At 45.1% G+C, this 19,237-nt stretch overlaps 4 protein-coding genes across 4 annotated transcripts in view; all 4 read right to left on the minus strand.

Moving 5' to 3' along the window:
- LOC124011672 (protocadherin alpha-C2-like) overlaps window positions 1-19,237 on the minus strand; it is a 234,905-nt gene that overhangs the window by 189,573 nt on the left and 26,095 nt on the right. The window lies entirely within an intron of this gene.
- On the minus strand, window positions 159-2,829 carry LOC124011553 (protocadherin alpha-3-like). The gene is made up of 2 exons (XM_046325011.1): window positions 302-2,829; window positions 159-179 (listed from the first exon to the last, which is right to left on the minus strand). The coding sequence occupies exons 1-2, from the start codon at window positions 2,663-2,665 to the stop codon at window positions 159-161; spliced, it is 2,385 nt and encodes a 794-aa protein (XP_046180967.1). The 5' UTR covers window positions 2,666-2,829.
- On the minus strand, window positions 3,226-8,700 carry LOC124011554 (protocadherin alpha-8-like). The gene is made up of 2 exons (XM_046325012.1): window positions 6,173-8,700; window positions 3,226-3,264 (listed from the first exon to the last, which is right to left on the minus strand). The coding sequence occupies exons 1-2, from the start codon at window positions 8,534-8,536 to the stop codon at window positions 3,226-3,228; spliced, it is 2,403 nt and encodes an 800-aa protein (XP_046180968.1). The 5' UTR covers window positions 8,537-8,700.
- Window positions 9,097-11,893, minus strand: LOC124011555 (protocadherin alpha-3-like). Its single transcript, XM_046325013.1, has 2 exons — window positions 9,373-11,893; window positions 9,097-9,135 (listed from the first exon to the last, which is right to left on the minus strand). Exons 1-2 carry the CDS (start codon window positions 11,734-11,736, stop codon window positions 9,097-9,099), a joined length of 2,403 nt encoding a protein of 800 aa, XP_046180969.1. The 5' UTR covers window positions 11,737-11,893.

The raw sequence follows: 19,237 nt of genomic DNA on the forward strand, positions 1-19,237 counted from the left end.
GAACTAAAGCGTTACGCAAGAATGCAACAAGTGACGCACAAGGAAATACAATTGAGAAACATTTACAGAGAAAGGGGAGAGTTTATGTCATCACCTTTTGTCAAGCATTCATCAAATAGCGCTTTGAAGTGCCCAACTTTTCAGCACCACTGTGGCGATCAGCGCCCAGTGAGCAGCGGCTGTAAATGAATGAGCAACTTATGTTGTGAGATCATGTGAGAATCAACAACCCTCTTACGTCAAAACAAAACAGGCCTATTTAAAATACTCACAAATGGCTAAAAACTTTTCAACTTCTTACCTCTCCCGAAACTCTCCTCGTGTGTTCAGGTACTACTAGAGTATTCCCATTGCTGCCCGGGACTATAGTAGAACCTATACTCATTCTGGGTCCAACTAACATGTACCGTTTGTCTCCGGATCGGTACTGGATGCTGTGGCACAGTGTCCCGTCGTAATTCACATCTTGTAAATACTTGGAGGAATCGTCTGGGGCTTTGGAGCACTGCATTACAATCAACACGATGATACTGATGATAAAAAGTGCTGAAACTGACCCCAAAGTTATGATCAAATAAAATGTAACGCTGTTCTCCTCCTCGTCTTTTACTGCGCTTTTAACATCAGAAGCTGCAAAAGCCTCTTTGGGCTCCACAACGTTGATAATCACAGTAGCTGTTGCTGAGAGTGAAACGTTCCCATTGTCTTTTACCAGTATGACCAGTTTGTGCTCTGTCTCGTCTGTCTCTGTGAATGACCGAAGTGTCCTTATCTGTCCTGTATAACGGTCCAAAGCAAAGAGACTGTGGTCAGTAAATTCCTGCAGTGAAAATAATAACCAGCCGTTATATCCTATATCAGCGTCATAGGCTCTCACTTTAGTCACCAAATGGCCTGCGTTCACATTGCGGGGAATCTCATCCACACCTTCAGCGGAACCGTTAGCGCTGACTGGATACAAGATCACTGGAGCGTTGTCGTTCTGATCCAGAATGAACACGTCTATTGTGACGTTGCTGCTTAATGACGGAGTTCCAGAGTCTGTAGCTACAACCTGGAATGTGAATGTTTTTAAAGTTTCAAAGTCAAAGCTTTTTAGCGCCAAAATGTTTCCATTTTCTGAATTTATGTTGAGGAAAGATGCCCATTTATTATCGTCACCACCGTCTCTCAGAATATGATATGAAATAAGTGCTTTTTCATTCATGTCACGATCAAATGCACTTACTGAAAATACTGAGGCGCCTGGGTGGTTATTCTCAGTGACATAGAAAGTATAGGGGCTCAGTGAAAACTCTGGACTGTTGTCATTCACATCTGATACTACAACACTAATAGTCTTTACGGATGAAAGGGACGGCTGGCCTGCGTCTTTAGCAACTATTGTTAGATCATATTCGGACTGTTTTTCCCTATCCAGAGGTGACTTGGTGACTACAGAGTACATGTTTTCTTGTAAAGACGACGTTAATTTGAAAGGATTGTCCTCGGTTAGAAGACAGACAACTTTCCCATTGAGACCAGAGTCCAAATCATTAACACTGATTAGTGCTACAGTGGTACCGGATCTAGAATCCTCTGATATTGATTTAGAGAATGATGTCACCTCAATCTCAGGTGCATTATCGTTGACATCCACAATTTTAATAATTACAGTTTTGTCTGTTGTCAAAGTAGCTGCCCCTTTGTCTGACGCTTGTATATCGATCTCATACTTGTTATTTTCTTCAAAATCAATAAGTCCTGTTACAATTATTTCTCCAGTAATCGGGTCTAAATGAAAACATTCCAGGACCTCTCCTTCCACGTCACTGCCAAATGAATAGACAACTTCACCATTAGAACCCTCGTCCAGATCAGTGGCGTTTACCTGTATGACTGTTGTTCCTATATTAGCGTTTTCATTCAGCAATACAGAGTATGAATCTACAGTAAAAACCGGGGGGTTATCATTGACATCGGATACATCTACAGTTATTCTCATGTCTCCAGATCTTGGAGGTTTTCCCCCATCAATAGCTGTGAGCAGCAATATATGGCTCTTTACAGCCTCTCTGTCCAGTGGTTTCTGTAAAATAAGACTCGGGGTTTTACGGTCCTCACCTCGATCTTTAACCTCTAAACGGAAATGATCATTTTGACTGAGTTTATATTGTTGAACGGAATATATCCCACCGTCTGGGTCACGAGCTGCTTGTAGCTGAAATCGCGCCCCAGGTAACGCAGATTCTGAAATCTCTAACCTTTTCTCTTTCTCGGGAAAGCTGGGAGAATGGTCGTTAACATCTAACACCTCCACCGCGACATAATGGATCTCGAGCGGGTTCTCTAGAACGGTTTTCAGATTGATCAAACACACACTGCTCCGTTCACACACCTCCTCTCGGTCTATTTTTCGGTTCACGGACAAGATGCCATCATTCTGGTTTAGCTGGAAAAGGGGCTCCTTCGATCCAGACACGATTCGAAATCCCCTCTCCTTCAAGGTGCTCAGATCTATTGTCAAATCCTTAGCTACATTCCCGATGACAGTTCCTTCTTTAAGCTCTTCAGAGATAGAGTATCTTATCTGAGCTGAAGCTCCGATCCAAAAGAAAACCAAAGCAACTATGTAGGTGACCCACTGCCGTGGATCTCGCCATGCCCTGCATCCTCTTTGTTCCATGTTTTAGAATAAATAGCGAGAATTCACAGCACTTCCGCTATTCCTTCATTGGTGACAGTTGTCCATCCATTATATTAGCAAATATGACAAATGCTCATGATCCAATAGTGTTTTAAGAATGTCAATTCTAGACATTATTCTCCCCACGATCCTGCATAACTGCATTCCTCCAGCGACGGATTTCATCAAAACAGCAAGTGGGCGGAGTCAAAAGCATTATGGTAATTATTTCTATCAAGGTCGTTATTATAGTTGGGTACTGACATCATGCGATTCTACCTGACATTGCACTATCGTTGAAACTTAGTAATGGAATCTTGACACGATACATATTAGATAAAACATTACTGCAAAAGTTGTATTTCTTTTTTTTAAGGAGGTATACAGGTTACAATACATTATGTACAATGCTTATTTTTGCTTACATAAAGCAACATTTACCCTACTCATGTATGCAACACGTGGCTGACATGAAAAAAATCATGTTGAAGGATAAAATATCCACTATAAGAGCATGTATACGTCGTCACTTTCAACAGTTAAACAGCACATTAAACTGGTCAGGGTTTCAGCACCACAGGTGTGGACAGCGACCTGTCCTGAGAGCAGTGTCACTTTCAGCGATCATTTAACAGCTAACATGTCACGCCTTGGTCATTGTATCTTGTGGTTTTGTTATATGTTTGGGTAGGCCAGGGTGTGACATGGGTTTATATGTTGTATTTCGTATTGGGGTTTGTATTAATTAGGAGTGTGTATTAGTAGGGGTGTGTCTAGTTAGGCTTGGCTGCCTGAGGCGATTCCTAATTGGAGTCAGCTGATTCTCGTTGTCTCGGATTGGGAACCGTATTTAGGCAGCCTGAGTGCGCGTTGTATTTCGTGGGCGATTGTACCTGTCTTAGTGTTAGTCACCAGATAGGCTGTATTAGTTTCATTCGTTTGTTGTTTTCTTCTTCGTTATTTCATGTACTGTATTAGCTTCATTAAAAGTCATGAGTAACCTACATGCTGCATTTCGGTCTGCCTCTCTTCTAACAGCAGACGAAGTTCATTACAGAATCACCCACCACGATTCACAGACCGAGCAGCGTGTGAACTGGCAGGAGCTAAAGGAGGACGCTATGGACGGCAGAAGAAGGGATTATACGACGTGGGAAGAAATCGACAGGTGGGCAGCCGACCCAGAGCGAGTGCAAGAGCCCGCCTGGGATTCCCTACAGCAATGCGAAGAGGGCTATACACGTATGGAATCGAGAAGGAAAGCATTGCTATACAGAGCGAAAACTGAAGGTAACAGGGGAAAGCGCAGAGAGAGAGTGGCTGAGTCAGGAAACAGACCTGAGCCTACTCTCCCTGTTAATCGTGAAGAGCAGTTGCAATGGGAGAGAATGCATCATTTGGAGATTTGGACATGGGAGGAGGAATTAGACGGTCAAGGACCCTGGGAGCAGCCGGGAGAATATCGCCGTCCCAAGGAGGAAATAGAGGCAGCTAAAGCGGAGAGGCGTATGTATGAGGAGGCAGCACGGCGACGCGGTTGGAAACCGGAAAGTCACCCAAAAAAAAATATTGGGGGGGGGCCTAAAAGGGAGAATAGTTATGCCAGGTAGGAAACCTGCGCATACTCCCTGTGCTCACCATTGGGCTAGAGAGACCGGGCAGACACCGTGTTATGCTATGGAGCGCACAGTGTTTCCAGTGCGGGTGCAGAGCCAGCTGCGACACATACCAGCCCTTCCTATTGGCCGGGCTAGAGTGGGCATCGAGCCAGGTAAGCTTGGGCAGGCTCGGTGCTCTAGAGCTCCAGTGCGCCTGCACGGTCCGGTCTATCCAGAGCCACCTCTACACACCAGTCCTCCGGTAGCAGCTCCCCGCACCAGGCTTCCTGTGCGTGTCCTCGCGCCAGTACCACCAGTTCCAGCACCACGCACCAGGCCTCCAGTGCGCCTCGCCTGTTCAGCGCAGCCAGTGCTTTTCTCCCCTCCTGCGCTGCCGGAGTCTCCTGTCTGTCCAGCGCCACCAGTGCTCCCAGTCGGCCCAGCGCGTCCAGTGCGCATCGCCTGTTCAGCACAGCCAGTGCTTTTCTCCCCTCCTGTGATGTTGGAGTCTCCCGCCTGTTCAGCTCAGCCAGAGCCTTTCTCCTCTCCTGCGCTGCCAGAGTCTCCTGTCTGCCCAGCGCCGCCAGTCGGCCCAGCGTCACCAGTCTGCCAGGATCCGCCAGAAGTGCCAGTCTGCCAGGATCCGCCAGAAGTGCCAGTCTGCCAAGATCTTCTAGATCGGCCAGACAACCTGGATTTACCGGAGCCTACTACCTGCCTGAGCTTCCTCTCAGTACTGAGCTTCCTCTCAGTACTAGGCTCCCTCTCTGTACTGGGCTCCCTCTCTGTACTGGGCTCCCTCTCTGTACTGGGCTCCCTCTCTGTACTGGGCTCCCTCTCAGTACCGGGCTTCCCCTCAGTACCGGGCTTCCCCTCAGTACCGGGCTTCCCCTCAGTACTGGGCTGCTTCGGTCCCGGGCTGCCCCTCTGTCCTGAGTTGCTCCTCTATCCTGAGTTGCCGCTCTATCCTGAGTTGCCCCTCTATCCTGAGTTGCCCCTCTGTCCCGAGCTGCCCCTCTGTCCCGAGCTGCCCCTCTGTCCCGAGCTGCCCCTCTGTCCCGAGCTGCCCCTCTGTCCCGAGCTGCCCCTCAGTTATGTGGGGGTCAGGGTGAGGACTATTAGGCCATGGTCGGCGGAGAAGGTGGATTATCCTAGGACGCGAAGGGGAGGAACTAGGACATTTATGGAGTGGGGTCCACGTCCCGAGCCAGAACCGCCACCATGGACAGACGCCCACCCGGGCCCTCCCTATGCTCTTGAGGTGCGTCCCGGAGTCCGCACCTTAGGGGGGGGTTCTGTCACGCCTTGGTCATTGTATCTTGTGGTTTTGTTATGTTTGGGTAGGCCAGGGTGTGACATGGGTTTATATGTTGTATTTCGTATTGGGGTTTGTATTAATTAGGAGTGTGTATTAGTAAGGGTGTGTCTAGTTAGGCTTGGCTGCCTGAGGCGATTCCTAATTGGAGTCAGCTGATTCTCGTTGTCTCGGATTGGGAACCGTATTTAGGCAGCCTGAGTTCGCGTTGTATTTCGTGGGCGATTGTACCTGTCTTAGTGTTAGTCACCAGATAGGCTGTATTAGTTTCATTCGTTTGTTGTTTTCTTCTTCTTTATTTCATGTACTGTATTAGCTTCATTAAAAGTCATGAGTAACCTACACGCTGCATTTCGGTCTGCCTCTCTTCTAACAGCAGACTAAGTTCATTACATAACAAACCTCTTTAGCCTAATTAAAAACCTAAAATGGTTCATACATTCACACATACCCATTTCTTGGTCAATAAAATACCAGACAGAAATTCTAACAAACATAATGAGAATAGTACACCATCATCAAACTCATGCACAGGCTCACAGCACTGCATTGTTCAGTAGGAGATTCCCGAACAGGTCGTTTTAAACTCCTTACCTCTCCAGAAGCACTTCTCCTGTGGTCAGGTACCACTAGAGTATTCCCATTGCTGCCCGGGGCTATAGTAGAACCTATACTCATTCTGGGTCCAACTAACATGTACCGGTTGTCTCCGGATCGGTACTGGATGCTGTGGCACATTGTCCCGTCGTAATTCACATCTTGTAAATACTTGGAGGAATCGTCTGGGGGTTTGGAGCACTGCATTACAATCAACACGATGATACTGATGATAAAAAGTGCTGAAACTGACCCCAAAGTTATGATCAAATAAAATGTAACGCTGTTCTCCTCCTCGTCTTTTACTGCGCTTTTAACATCAGAAGCTGCAAAAGCCTCTTTGGGCTCCACAACGTTGATAATCACAGTAGCTGTTGCTGAGAGTGAAACGTTCCCATTGTCTTTTACCAGTATGACCAGTTTATGCTCAGCCTCGTCTGTCTCTGTGAACGACCGAAGTGTCCTTATCTGTCCTGTATAACGGTCCAAGGCAAAGAGACTGTGGTCAGTAACTTCCTGCAGTGAAAATAATAACCAGCCGTTATATCCAATATCAGCGTCATATGCTCTCACTTTAGTCACCAAATGGCCTGCGTTCACATTGCGGGGAATCTCCTCCACACCTTCAGCGGAACCGTTAGCGCTGACTGGATACAAGATCACTGGAGCGTTGTCGTTCTGATCCAGGATGAACACATTCACTGTGACGTTGCTGCTTAGTAACGGAATTCCAGAGTCTGTAGCTACAACTTGGAATTTAAATGTTTTGAGGGTTTCAAAATCAAAGCTTTTAAGCGCAACAATGTTCCCATTTTCTGAATTTAGGTTGAGGAAAGATGCCAATTTGTTCTCCTCGCCACTGTCTCTCAGAATATGATATGAAATAAAGGCGCTTTCATCTATGTCACGATCTGAAGCACTCACAGAAAATACTGAGGCGCCTGGTTCGTTATTCTCCGTGACATAGAAAGTATAGGGGCTCAGTGAAAACTCTGGACTGTTGTCATTCACATCTGATACTACAACACTAATAGTCTTTACAGATGACAGAGGCGGATGGCCTTGGTCTGTGGCTACTATTGTTAGATCATATTGAGATACTTTCTCTCTGTCCAGAGGTGACCTGGTGACTACAGAATACATGTTATCCTGTAAAGACGACATTAGCTTGAAAGGCAAGTCTTCCATTACAGAACATAAAACTTTCCCATTGAGACCAGAGTCTAAATCATTAACACTGATTAGTGCTACAGTGGTACCGGGTCTGGAATCTTCGGGGATTGCCTTCGAAAATGATGTCACTTCTATTTCTGGCGCATTATCGTTCACGTCAATAATCTTTACAATTACGCTTTTGTCTGTTGTCAATGGAACGGGTCCCTTATCAGATGCCTGTATATCAATGTCGTAAATATTGTTTACCTCATAATCTATCAGACCTTTTACGGTTAGTTCACCAGTATTCGGATCCAATCCAAATAGTCGCAGTAACTTATCATCTACTCCATTACCAAATGAATATATAATTTCACCGTTTGCATCTTCGTCCAAATCGGTTGCTTTTACTTGAATGACAGTTGCACCGACAGGAGAATTTTCACCAAGCATTACAGAGTATACGTCTTTAGTGAAGACAGGTGAATTATCATTAACATCCAATACCTCAACGATTATTTCGATAGTCCCAGACCTCGCTGGTTTTCCTCCATCAATGGCTGTAAGCAGTAATCTATGATTCTTAGCAGACTCCCTATCTAACTGCTTTTGTAAAATCAAAATAGGCATTTTACGGTCCTCACCTCGATCTTTAACCTCTATACGAAAATTATCATTTTGACTGAGTTTATATTGTTGAATGGAATATATTCCACCGTCTGGGTCACGAGCTGCTTGTAGCTGAAATCGCGCCCCAGGTAACGCAGATTCTGAAATCTCTAACCGTTTCTCTTTCTCAGGAAAGCTGGGAGAATGGTCGTTAACATCTAACACCTCCACTGAGACATAATGGATCTCGAGCGGGTTCTCTAGAACGGTTTTCAGGTTGACCAAACACACACTGCTCCGTTCACACACCTCCTCTCGGTCAATTTTTCGGTTCACGTACAAGACGCCATCATTCTGGTTTAGCTGGAAAAGGGGCTCGTTCGAGCCAGACACGATTCGAAATCCCCTCTCCTTCAAGGTGCTCAGCTCTATTGTCAAATCCTTAGCTACATTCCCGATGACAGTTCCTTCTTTAAGCTCTTCAGAGATGGAGTATCTTATCTGAGCTGAAGCTCCGATCCAAAAGAAAACCAAAGCAACTATGTAGGTGACCCACTGCCGTGGATCTCGCCATGCCCTGCATCCTCTTTGTTCCATGTTTTAGAATAAATAGCGAGAATTCACAGCACTTCCGCTATTCCTTCATTGGTGACAGTTGTCCATCCATTATATTAGCAAATATGACAAATGCTCATGATCCAATAGTGTTTTAAGAATGTCAATTCTAGACATTATTCTCCCCACGATCCTGCATAACTGCATTCCTCCAGCGACGGATTTCATCAAAACAGCAAGTGGGCGGAGTCAAAAGCATTATGGTAATTATTTCTATCAAGGTCGTTATTGTAGTTGGGTACTGACATCATGCGATTCTACCTGACATTGCACTATCGTTGAAACTTAGTAATGGAATCTTGACACGATACATATTAGATAAAACATTACTGCAAAAGTTGTATTTCTTTTTTTAAGGAGGTATACAGGTTACAATACATTATGTACAATGCTTATTTTTGCTTACATAAAGCAACATTTACCCTACTCATGTATGCAACACGTGTCTGACATGAAAAAAAATCATGTTGAAGGATAAAATATCCACTATAAGAGCATGTATACGTCGTCACTTTCAACAGTTAAACAGCACATTAAACTGGTCAGGGTTTCAGCACCACAGGTGTGGACAGCGACCTGTCCTGAGAGCAGTGTCACTTTCAGCGATCATTTAACAGCTAACAAACCTCTTTAGCCTAATTAAAAACCTAAAATGGTTCATACATTCACACATACCCATTTCTTGGTCAATGAAATACCAGACAGAAATTCTAACAAACATAATGAGAATAGTACACCATCATCAAACTCATGCACAGGCTCACAGCACTGCATTGTTCAGTAGGAGATTCCCGAACAGGTCGTTTTAAACTCCTTACCTCTCCAGAAGCACTTCTCCTGTGGTCAGGTACCACTAGAGTATTCCCATTGCTGCCCGGGACTATAGTAGAACCTATACTCATTCTGGGTCCAACTAACATGTACCGGTTGTCTCCGGATCGGTACTGGATGCTGTGGCACAGTGTCCCGTCGTAATTCACATCTTGTAAATACTTGGAGGAATCGACTGGGGGTTTGGAGCACTGCATTACAATCAACACGATGATACTGATGATAAAAAGTGCTGAAACTGACATCAAAGTTATGATCAAATAAAATGTAATGCTGTTCTCCTCCTCGTCTTTTACTGCGCTTTTAACATCAGAAGCTGCAAAAGCCTCTTTGGGCTCCACAACGTTGATAATCACAGTAGCTGTTGCTGAGAGTGAAACGTTCCCATTGTCTTTTACCAGTATGACCAGTTTATGCTCAGCCTCGTCTGTCTCTGTGAACGACCGAAGTGTCCTTATCTGTCCTGTATAACGGTCCAAGGCAAAGAGACTGTGGTCAGTAACTTCCTGCAGTGAAAATAATAACCAGCCGTTATATCCAATATCAGCGTCATATGCTCTCACTTTAGTCACCAAATGGCCTGCGTTCACATTGCGGGGAATCTCCTCCACACCTTCAGCGGAACCGTTAGGGCTGACTGGATACAAGATCACTGGAGCGTTGTCGTTCTGATCCAGGATGAACACATTCACTGTGACGTTGCTGCTTAATGACGGAGTTCCAGAGTCTGTAGCTACAACTTGGAATTTAAATGTTTTGAGGGTTTCAAAATCAAAGCTTTTAAGCGCAACAATGTTCCCATTTTCTGAATTTAGGTTGAGGAAAGATGCCAATTTGTTCTCCTCGCCACTGTCTCTAAGAATATGATATGAAATAAAGGCGTTTTCATCTATGTCACGATCTGAAGCACTCACAGAAAATACTGAGGCGCCTGGTTCGTTATTCTCCGTGACATAGAAAGTATAGGGGCTCAGTGAAAACTCTGGACTGTTGTCATTCACATCTGATACTACAACACTAATAGTCTTTACAGATGACAGAAGCGGATGGCCTTGGTCTGTGGCTACTATTGTTAGATCATATTGAGATACTTTCTCTCTGTCCAGAGGTGACCTGGTGACTACAGAATACATGTTATCCTGTAAAGACGACATTAGCTTGAAAGGCAAGTCTTCCATTACAGAACATAAAACTTTCCCATTGAGACCAGAGTCTAAATCATTAACACTGATTAGTGCTACTGTGGTACCGGGCCTGGAATCTTCGGGGATTGCCTTCGAAAATGATGTCACTTCTATTTCTGGCGCATTATCGTTCACGTCAATAATCTTTACAATTACGCTTTTGTCTGTTGTCAATGGAACGGGTCCCTTATCAGATGCCTGTATATCAATGTCGTAAATATTGTTTACCTCATAATCTATCAGACCTTTTACGGTTAGTTCACCAGTATTCGGATCCAATCCAAATAGTCGCAGTAACTTATCATCTACTCCATTACCAAATGAATATATAATTTCACCGTTTTCATCTTCGTCTAAATCGGTTGCTTTTACCTGAATGACAGTTGCACCGACAGGAGAATTTTCACCAAGCATTACAGAGTATACGTCTTTAGTGAAGACAGGTGAATTATCATTAACATCCAATACCTCAACGGTTATTTCGATAGTCCCAGACCTCGCTGGTTTTCCTCCATCAATGGCTGTAAGCAGTAATCTATGATTCTTAGCAGACTCCCTATCTAACTGCTTTTGTAAAATCAAAATAGGCATTTTACGGTCCTCACCTCGATCTTTAACTTCTATACGAAAATGATCATTGTTTTTCAGTTTATATTGTTGAACAGAGTATGGGCCACTATCTGGGTCACGCGCAGCTTGTAGCTGAAAACGTGCCCCAGGTAACGCTGACTCAAACATCTCTAACCGTTTATCTTTCTCGGGAAAGCTGGGAGAATGGTCGTTAACATCTAACACCTCCACTGAGACATAATGGATCTCCAGCGGGTTCTCTAGAACGGTTTTCAGGTTGATCAAACACACCGTGATCCGATCGCACAGCTCCTCTCGGTCTATTTTTCGGGTCACATACAATATACCGTCATTCTGGTTTAGCTGGAAAAGGGGCTCGTTCGAGCCAGACACGATTCGTAAACCCCTTTCCTTCAAGGTACTCAGATCTATTCCCAAATCCTTAGCTATATTCCCCACGACAGTTCCTTCCTTAAGCTCTTCAGAGATGGAGTATCTTATCTGGGCTGATGCTCCGTTCCAAAAGAGAACCAAAGCAACCATGTAGGTGACCGACGGCTGTCGCTCGCGCCATGCCCTGCATCCTCTTTGTTCCATGTTTAAGAATAAATAACGAGAATCAACAGAATTTCACTATTCCTCAATTTGTGTCAGTTGTCTGTCCATTATATTAGCAAATATGACCCATGGTGACTATCCAATAGCGTTTTATTAAGAACATACATTTAGATCGTATCCTCCCCACGATGCTGCATGGCTGTATTCCTCCAGTGATTGAACCAGCTGAGCAGCAAGGGGGGCGGACTCAAAAGTATGACGGGGTGAAAACTACCAGGAGCAGAATTCTAGTTGTGTACTGACACCCAGGGGCGAAAATCTGATATCAATCTTGAAGGGGACAATTCCGTGACATTTTCTCAAGAGAAATTCCCGAGGGGGACACCAAAAGTAGTGCTGTAACACATAGCCTAAATTGTAATATGTTAAATGTATATTGAGGAACCATAATTACTACTACTGGATAATTGATAGGTACAGTAGTTCAATGAAGGGTTGTCCCAACTTGTTAAAATGTTTAAATCATTATAATACTCCTACTTATAATCGTTATTGCAGTGTTCCATATCAGTCCAGTATGTATGCAGGTATTTGTATTTACAACCAACAATACCAAGCAAGGCCAGTAGGTGGTAATGGTACTGCACACTGTATGGGTGCAGGTTTCATAAATACAATGAACATGGTGTGATCTAGTCTAAAATAATCTCCATTGAGAACCATCGAAGTTGGTCTCCGTATTGAATTGACCTTTTTACCTGACTTTTTCTGATTCATTTATATAGTCATTAAATATGTGCCACTGGTTTGAGTCTATTACAACATCTTTACAAGAACAAAACGCTCAGAATAAGTACAGTTCTGAAAGCAAAATAACTACTTGAATGAAAACCCAAACAAATCAACCAAAATATCCTTCAGAAATACCTAGTTATTGTTCAGTCAGTGTCTCAACTCTTCAAATAACAGCTATGGACAAGTATGTCACACAAAGTATGCCATTTTAAATTAAATAAATAATTAGTAAGTGTACTGTCATGTACTAAAAACTACTAAACAAAATAACATATATCATACTATACAGCAGGGGGTCTCAAACAGTGGAGGTGGACCCCTAGGGGTCCCTGGTGTAATGGCAAGGGGTCCATGAAATTAAAAAGTGTAATGAACGTATTCAGCAGCACAAGGATTCCAGTAACTTTACATATAATATAGAGGGGTGGAGGTCCCTGAGGACCACTCAAAACCTTGCCTCAAAATATGCAGGTGTTCCAGTAACTTTACATATAATATAGAGGGGTGGAGGTCCCTGAGGACCACACAAAACCTTGCCTCAAAATATGCAGGGGTTCCAGTAACTTTACATATAATATAGAGGGGTGGAGGTCCCTGAGGACCACTCAAAACCTTGCCTCATAATATGCAGGGGTTCCAGTAACTTTACATATAATATAGAGGGGTGGAGGTCCCTGAGGACCACTCAAAACCTTGCCTCATAATATGCAGGGGTTCCAGTAACTTTACATATAATATAGAGGGGTGGAGGTCCCTGAGGACCACTCAAAACCTTGCCTCATAATATGCAGGTGTTCCAGTAACTTTACATATAATATAGAGGGGTGGAGGTCCCTGAGGACCACTCAAAACCTTGCCTCATAATATGCAGGTGTTCCAGTAACTTTACATATACTATAGAGGGGTGGAGGTCCCTGAGGACCACTCAAAACCTTGCCTCATAATATGCAGGTGTTCCAGTAACTTTACATATAATATAGAGGGGTGGAGGTCCCTGAGGACCACACAAAACCTTGCCTCAAAATATGCAGGTGTTCCAGTAACTTTACATATAATATAGAGGGGTGGAGGTCCCTGAGGACCACTCAAAACTTTGCCTCATAATATGCAGGTGTTCCAGTAACTTTACATATAATATAGAGGGGTGGAGGTCCCTGAGGACCACACAAAACCTTGCCTCAAAATATGCAGGTGTTCCAGTAACTTTACATATAATATAGAGGGGTGGAGGTCCCTGAGGACCACTCAAAACTTTGCCTCATAATATGCAGGTGTTCCAGTAACTTTACATATAATATAGAGGGGTGGAGGTCCCTGAGGACCATTCAAAACCTTGCCTCATAATATGCAGGTGTTCCAGTAACTTTACATATAATATAGAGGGGTGGAGGTCCCTGAGGACCACTCAAATCCTTGCCTCATAATATGCAGGGGTTCCAGTAACTTTACATATAATATAGAGGGGGTGGAGGTCCCTGAGGACCACTCAAAACCTTGCCTCATGATATGCAAGGGTTCCAGTACCTTTACATATAATATAGAAGGGGTGGAGGTCCCTGAGGACCACTCAAATCCTTGCCTCATAATATACAGGGGTTCCAGTAACTTTACATATAATATAGAGGGATTGGAGGTCCCTGAGGACCACTCAAATCCTTGCCTCATAATATACAGGGGTTCCAGTAACTTTACATATAATATAGAGGGATTGGAGGTCCCTGAGGACCACTCAAATCCTTGCCTCAAAATATGCAGGGCTTCCAGTACCGAAAAAAGGTTGAGAACCACTGCTATACACACTACTGAACAAAACAACTGAACATATGTTTGAGGGTTTCAATGGATCCAACAAATTGCTGGCAGATATTTTCCCTCAAGACTGTCCAGCCTGTCTTTATGTACATTACAGACAACTATGCCGTTCAATCTCTCTTGGCCCATGCAAGCCCGTAACCAAGTCTTTAACCTGCGGAGTGCACTGAAACTCCTCTCAGCCTCACATGAAGACACTGGCACCACAAACAAAATTCTGATCAGCACCTCAACTTGGTCAACCAACCCCCGCACCTCCACTGGAAGCCTCCTGAGGACCTCTGCTGCCTCTCCACTGCTGCTACAGGGATATTTGTTGCGAAAGAGATGCAACTGCACTGAAAGATAATCTATGTTCAGCTCAGGGTACTGATCTAGAGACTCATCCAACTCCCCCGTGAGAAGCACTCTTTCCAACTCCCCCGTGAGAAGCACTCTTTCCAACTCCCCCGTGAGAAGTGCTCTTTCCAACTCTTGCAGGACGTTTAGACTGTCCTGGTCAAAACAGTTGCCAAACAACCTCCACACCATCCAACACTTAAAAACATTCTGCCCTATAGTGATACACTGCTTTGCCAGCAAATCGTCTTGAGTGTGTCTCAATGGATTCAATCAATGTTGTTGCTTTCTCATACAGTGCAAGGTAGCATTCGTCATTTCGCCACTGCTGTTTACCCCAAGCACTGGATAACTGGGGAATGATTGGATTTATCTGATGTGCTGTTACAGTTACACAGTGGCGGTGGGTTTGGCAGTTTAGAATTTTACAATGAATGAATTTTTCTCCAGTTCCTAAATCCTGCACTAATTAAGGCAGCATCTGCTCTTTGGCCAAAAGATGGCTGGCTTGAAAACCCTTGGCTACAGTGAAAACAACACTCCTTTTATTGATGGATTATAATGTAGCCAGGGGAAATCACCAAACCGTGTCTTGAAACGTCAACACTCTGTTGGCAAGAGTTTACAGTTCTATAAATTGTGGGTGTGGCTGATATGGTTTTGTGCCGTCACTGAGCTAACTGGACAATGCTGTGCCACTGTCACATATACTGGTGCTGCTGGCAACAAGGTTGACACCTGGTCCTGCCGTGGCTGTGCCACTGTCCCCTATACTGGTGCTGCTGGCAACAAGGTTGACACCTGGTCCTGCCGTGGCTGTGCCACTGTCACATATACTGGTGCTGCTGGCAACAAGGTTGACACCTGGTCCTGCCGTGGCTGTGCCACTGTCCCCTATACTGGTGCTGCTGGCAACAAGGTTGACACCTGGTCCTGCCGTGGCTGTACCACTGTCCCATATACTGGTGCTGCTGGCAACAAGGTTGACACCTGGTCCTGCCGTGGCTGTGCCACTGTCACATATACTGGTGCTGCTGGCAACAAGGTTGACACCTGGTCCTGCCGTGGCTGTGCCACTGTCCCCTATACTGGTGCTGCTGGCAACAAGGTTGACACCTGGTCCTGCCGTGGCTGTGCCACTGTCCCCTATACCGGTGCTGCTGGCAACAAGGTTGACTCCTGGTCCTGCCGTGGCTGTGACACTGTCCCCTATACTGGTGATGCTGGCAACAAGTTTGACACCTGGTCCTGCCGTGGCTGTGACACTGTCCCCTATACTGGTGCAGCTGGCAACAAGGTTGACACCTGGTCCTGCCGTGGCTGTGACACTGTCCCCTATACTGGTGCAGCTGGCAACAAGGTTGACACCTGGTCCTGCCGTGGCTGTGACACTGTCCCCTATACTGGTGCAGCTGGCCACAAGGTTTACACCTGGTCCTTCCGTGGCTGTGCCACTGTCCCCTATACTGGTGCTGCTGGCAACAAGTTTGACACTTGGTCCTGCCGTGGCTGTGCCACTGTCCCCTATACTGGAGCTGCTGGCAACAAGGTTGACACCTGGTCCTGCCGTGGCTGTGACACTGTTCCCTATACTGGTCCTGCCGTGGCTGTGACACTGTCCCCTATACTGGTCTTTCCGTGGCTGTGACACTGTCCCCTATACTGGTCCTGCCATGGCTGTGACACTGTCCCCTATACTGGTCCTGCCGTGGCTGTGACACTGTTCCCTATACTGGTGCTGCTGGCAACAAGGTTGACACCTGGTCCTGCCGTGGCTGTGACACTGTCCCCTATACTGGTCCTGCCGTGGCTGTGACACTGTCCTCTGAAGTCTCTCCTTGGCTCTTTCCCTTTCACCACCCTCACTGACTCACAGTTTGTCTCCTAGAAAATAAATAAGGTGTTTGCTGTACTCCTAACTACCAGTACCCAAAACTACACAATTAATCACAACAGCAACACCATTGCCTTAAACAGAGCTTAGTTCAGTCACCAGTTTAAGTTGAGAGTGGGGGTATCCATGGCATTTTTCAATTATGTCCCTATTTTAGAAGTCTAAAAAAGAGAGAACCTTTCATAATGTTGCCTAACAAAGACTCAACAAACTTACCTGAGACTCCCTGTCTCTGGCAGTCTGTCCCTGCCTATCAGTCTCTGTCAGTCTGTCCCTGCCTATCAGTCTCTGTCAGTCTGTCCCTGCCTATCAGTCTCTGTCAGTCTGTCCCTGCCTATCAGTCTCTGTCAGTCTGTCCCTGCCCATCAGTCTCTGTCAGTCTGTCCCTGCCTATCAGTCTCTGTCAATCTGTCTCTGCCTATCAGTCTCTGTCAGTCTGTCCCTGCCTAACAGTCTCTGTCAGTCTGTCCCTGCCTATCAGTCTGTCAGTCTGGCCCTGCCTATCAGTCTCTGTCAGTCTGTCCCTGTCAATCTGTCTCTGCCTATCAGTCTCTGTCAGTCTGTCTCTGCCTATCAGTCTCTGTCAGTCTGTCCCTGCCTATCAGTCTGTCAGTCTGGCCCTGCCTATCAGTCTCTGTCAGTCTGTCCCTGTCAATCTGTCTCTGCCTATCAGTCTCTGTCAGTCTGTCCCTGCCTATCAGTCTCTGTCAGTCTGTCCCTGCCCATCTGTCCCCAGCTCTGCTGTCTGTGTGACATCTGTTGCCAGCTCTGCTGTCTGTGTGACATCTGTTGCCTGATCTGCTGTCTGTGTGACATCTGTCCTCAGCTCTGCTGTCTGTGTGACATCTGTCCCCAGCTCTGCTGTCTGTGTGACATCTGTCCCCAGCTCTGCTGTCTGTGTGACATCTGTCCCCAGCTCTGCTGTCTGTGTGACATCTGTCCCCAGCTCTGTTGTCTGTGTGACATCTGTCCCCAGCTCTGCTGTCTGTGTGACATCTGTCCCCAGCTCTGCTGTCTGTGTGACATCTGTCCCCAGCTCTGCTGTCTGTGTGACATCTGTCCCCAGCTCTGCTGTCTGTGTGACATCTGTCCCCAGCTCTGCTGTCTGTGTGACATCTGTCCCCAGCTCTGCTGTCTGTGTGACATCTGTTGCCTGATCTGCCTAATGACATCATTGTGAAACATTTCCATTAACATTTCACTTCTTTATTATGAACATTTTGTCAACTAGTCTTAGAGATATTAGGCTACTAGGGTTCTTACTTTGCGTTTTGGTAAACTGAAAAATACTCTGATGTCAGTCTTTTTTCTGCCATTTGTCTACCTGGCTGGCTGGCTGGCTGGCTGGCTGGCTACAGACACACAATGTGCAGGTTATTTACAGTAGGAGATGGGATTCTATCATCTATAATCTTCTACCATTCTATATGGGCTTCGATCTAAAAGGTAGGTAGCTAGTCAGCTAGCAAATGTGAAACAGATTTGACAGCTGTGTGAGTTCACCATTTACACAACGTATGCTGCAAACTTTTGTAATTTGAATATAGTTTATGTTTTATATTGGCTGGCTTTCAACAAAAGCTGAATTTGCAGAGCTAGCGAGCACCAATTCCGTTTCTCTGGTGTTTGCTATTATCTTCGCTATCGTCAGTTTACTCCTAGATCGGCACACAGGTGCTTCAAAGTCCCCTAGTGAAAATGTAGCTTTTGCAACAAGACCATTAAAGATTTTTAATACAACGGTAGAAGAGATTGTAGTTCTGTTCAGTTGCAAGTTCAGTTTATCTCTAACCTGATCACAGGGACTTTGAAGCACTACAGCTGCATGTTGATCTTGGAATAAACTGACGATAGCAAAGATTCCATCTTTGACGACGCCACATAAATAGAATAGGTACTAGCTAGCTTGCTAGCTAATGTTTGCTTTGGTTTGAGCGCTAGCTCTGCAAATTCAGCTATTGTGTATGTGAACCCTGACAAAATAAAACAGCATCGCTATGGTGCGATTGACTGGATTTACCTCACGTTAGTTATGTGCATTGAGTGCTTTTCAGACAGTAGACACTAACCCTCTGTTACTTTGCCAGCTAAGGAACACTACATTGCATTGCTAGCTTCTCTCATTGACTCAAATTCAAATAGCTGCAAACACTGGTTGATGTTACTGTAGCTAGCTAGCAAACATCAGCTAACCGCTAGCTAACATAGAGTGACATTAAAATTTAATGCAGCGAAAGTGAAGACCGGTGACGGTTATAAATGTGTTTTCTTGTATTGAGTGGTAGAAGTAAAGAAATGTCTAACATATCCTTTGTTTGAACAACTTACTGGAGGTCAGCCACCAACAACAGACTCTGTCAGATTCCCACACATGCACAGTACCTGCATCATGTGCCACTGCTGGGGGGTGGGAGGCAGTGGATCAAACCATTGTGAGACAAAGGGAGGGAGGTCGCACTCTTTTGAAACTTAAAAACGCGCTATTAAGTGTCTATAATCAGCTCAAGTGCTTTCATTGCGTATTATTCATATTATTGAAATGACATAGTTATGTTTACAGTGATATATATCGGGGGTCGTGTACCGCCTGTCCCCCTGGGATGTCCGCCTATACTGACACCACGTGATTCTACCTTTCATTACCCTGTCCTTGAAGCTTTTTAGAGGCATCTTGACACAAGTTATCAGTAAAAACGTTAT

The sequence above is a fragment of the Oncorhynchus gorbuscha genome, linkage group LG23, assembly GCF_021184085.1.
Source record: "Oncorhynchus gorbuscha isolate QuinsamMale2020 ecotype Even-year linkage group LG23, OgorEven_v1.0, whole genome shotgun sequence".
Lineage (NCBI taxonomy): Eukaryota > Metazoa > Chordata > Actinopteri > Salmoniformes > Salmonidae > Oncorhynchus > Oncorhynchus gorbuscha.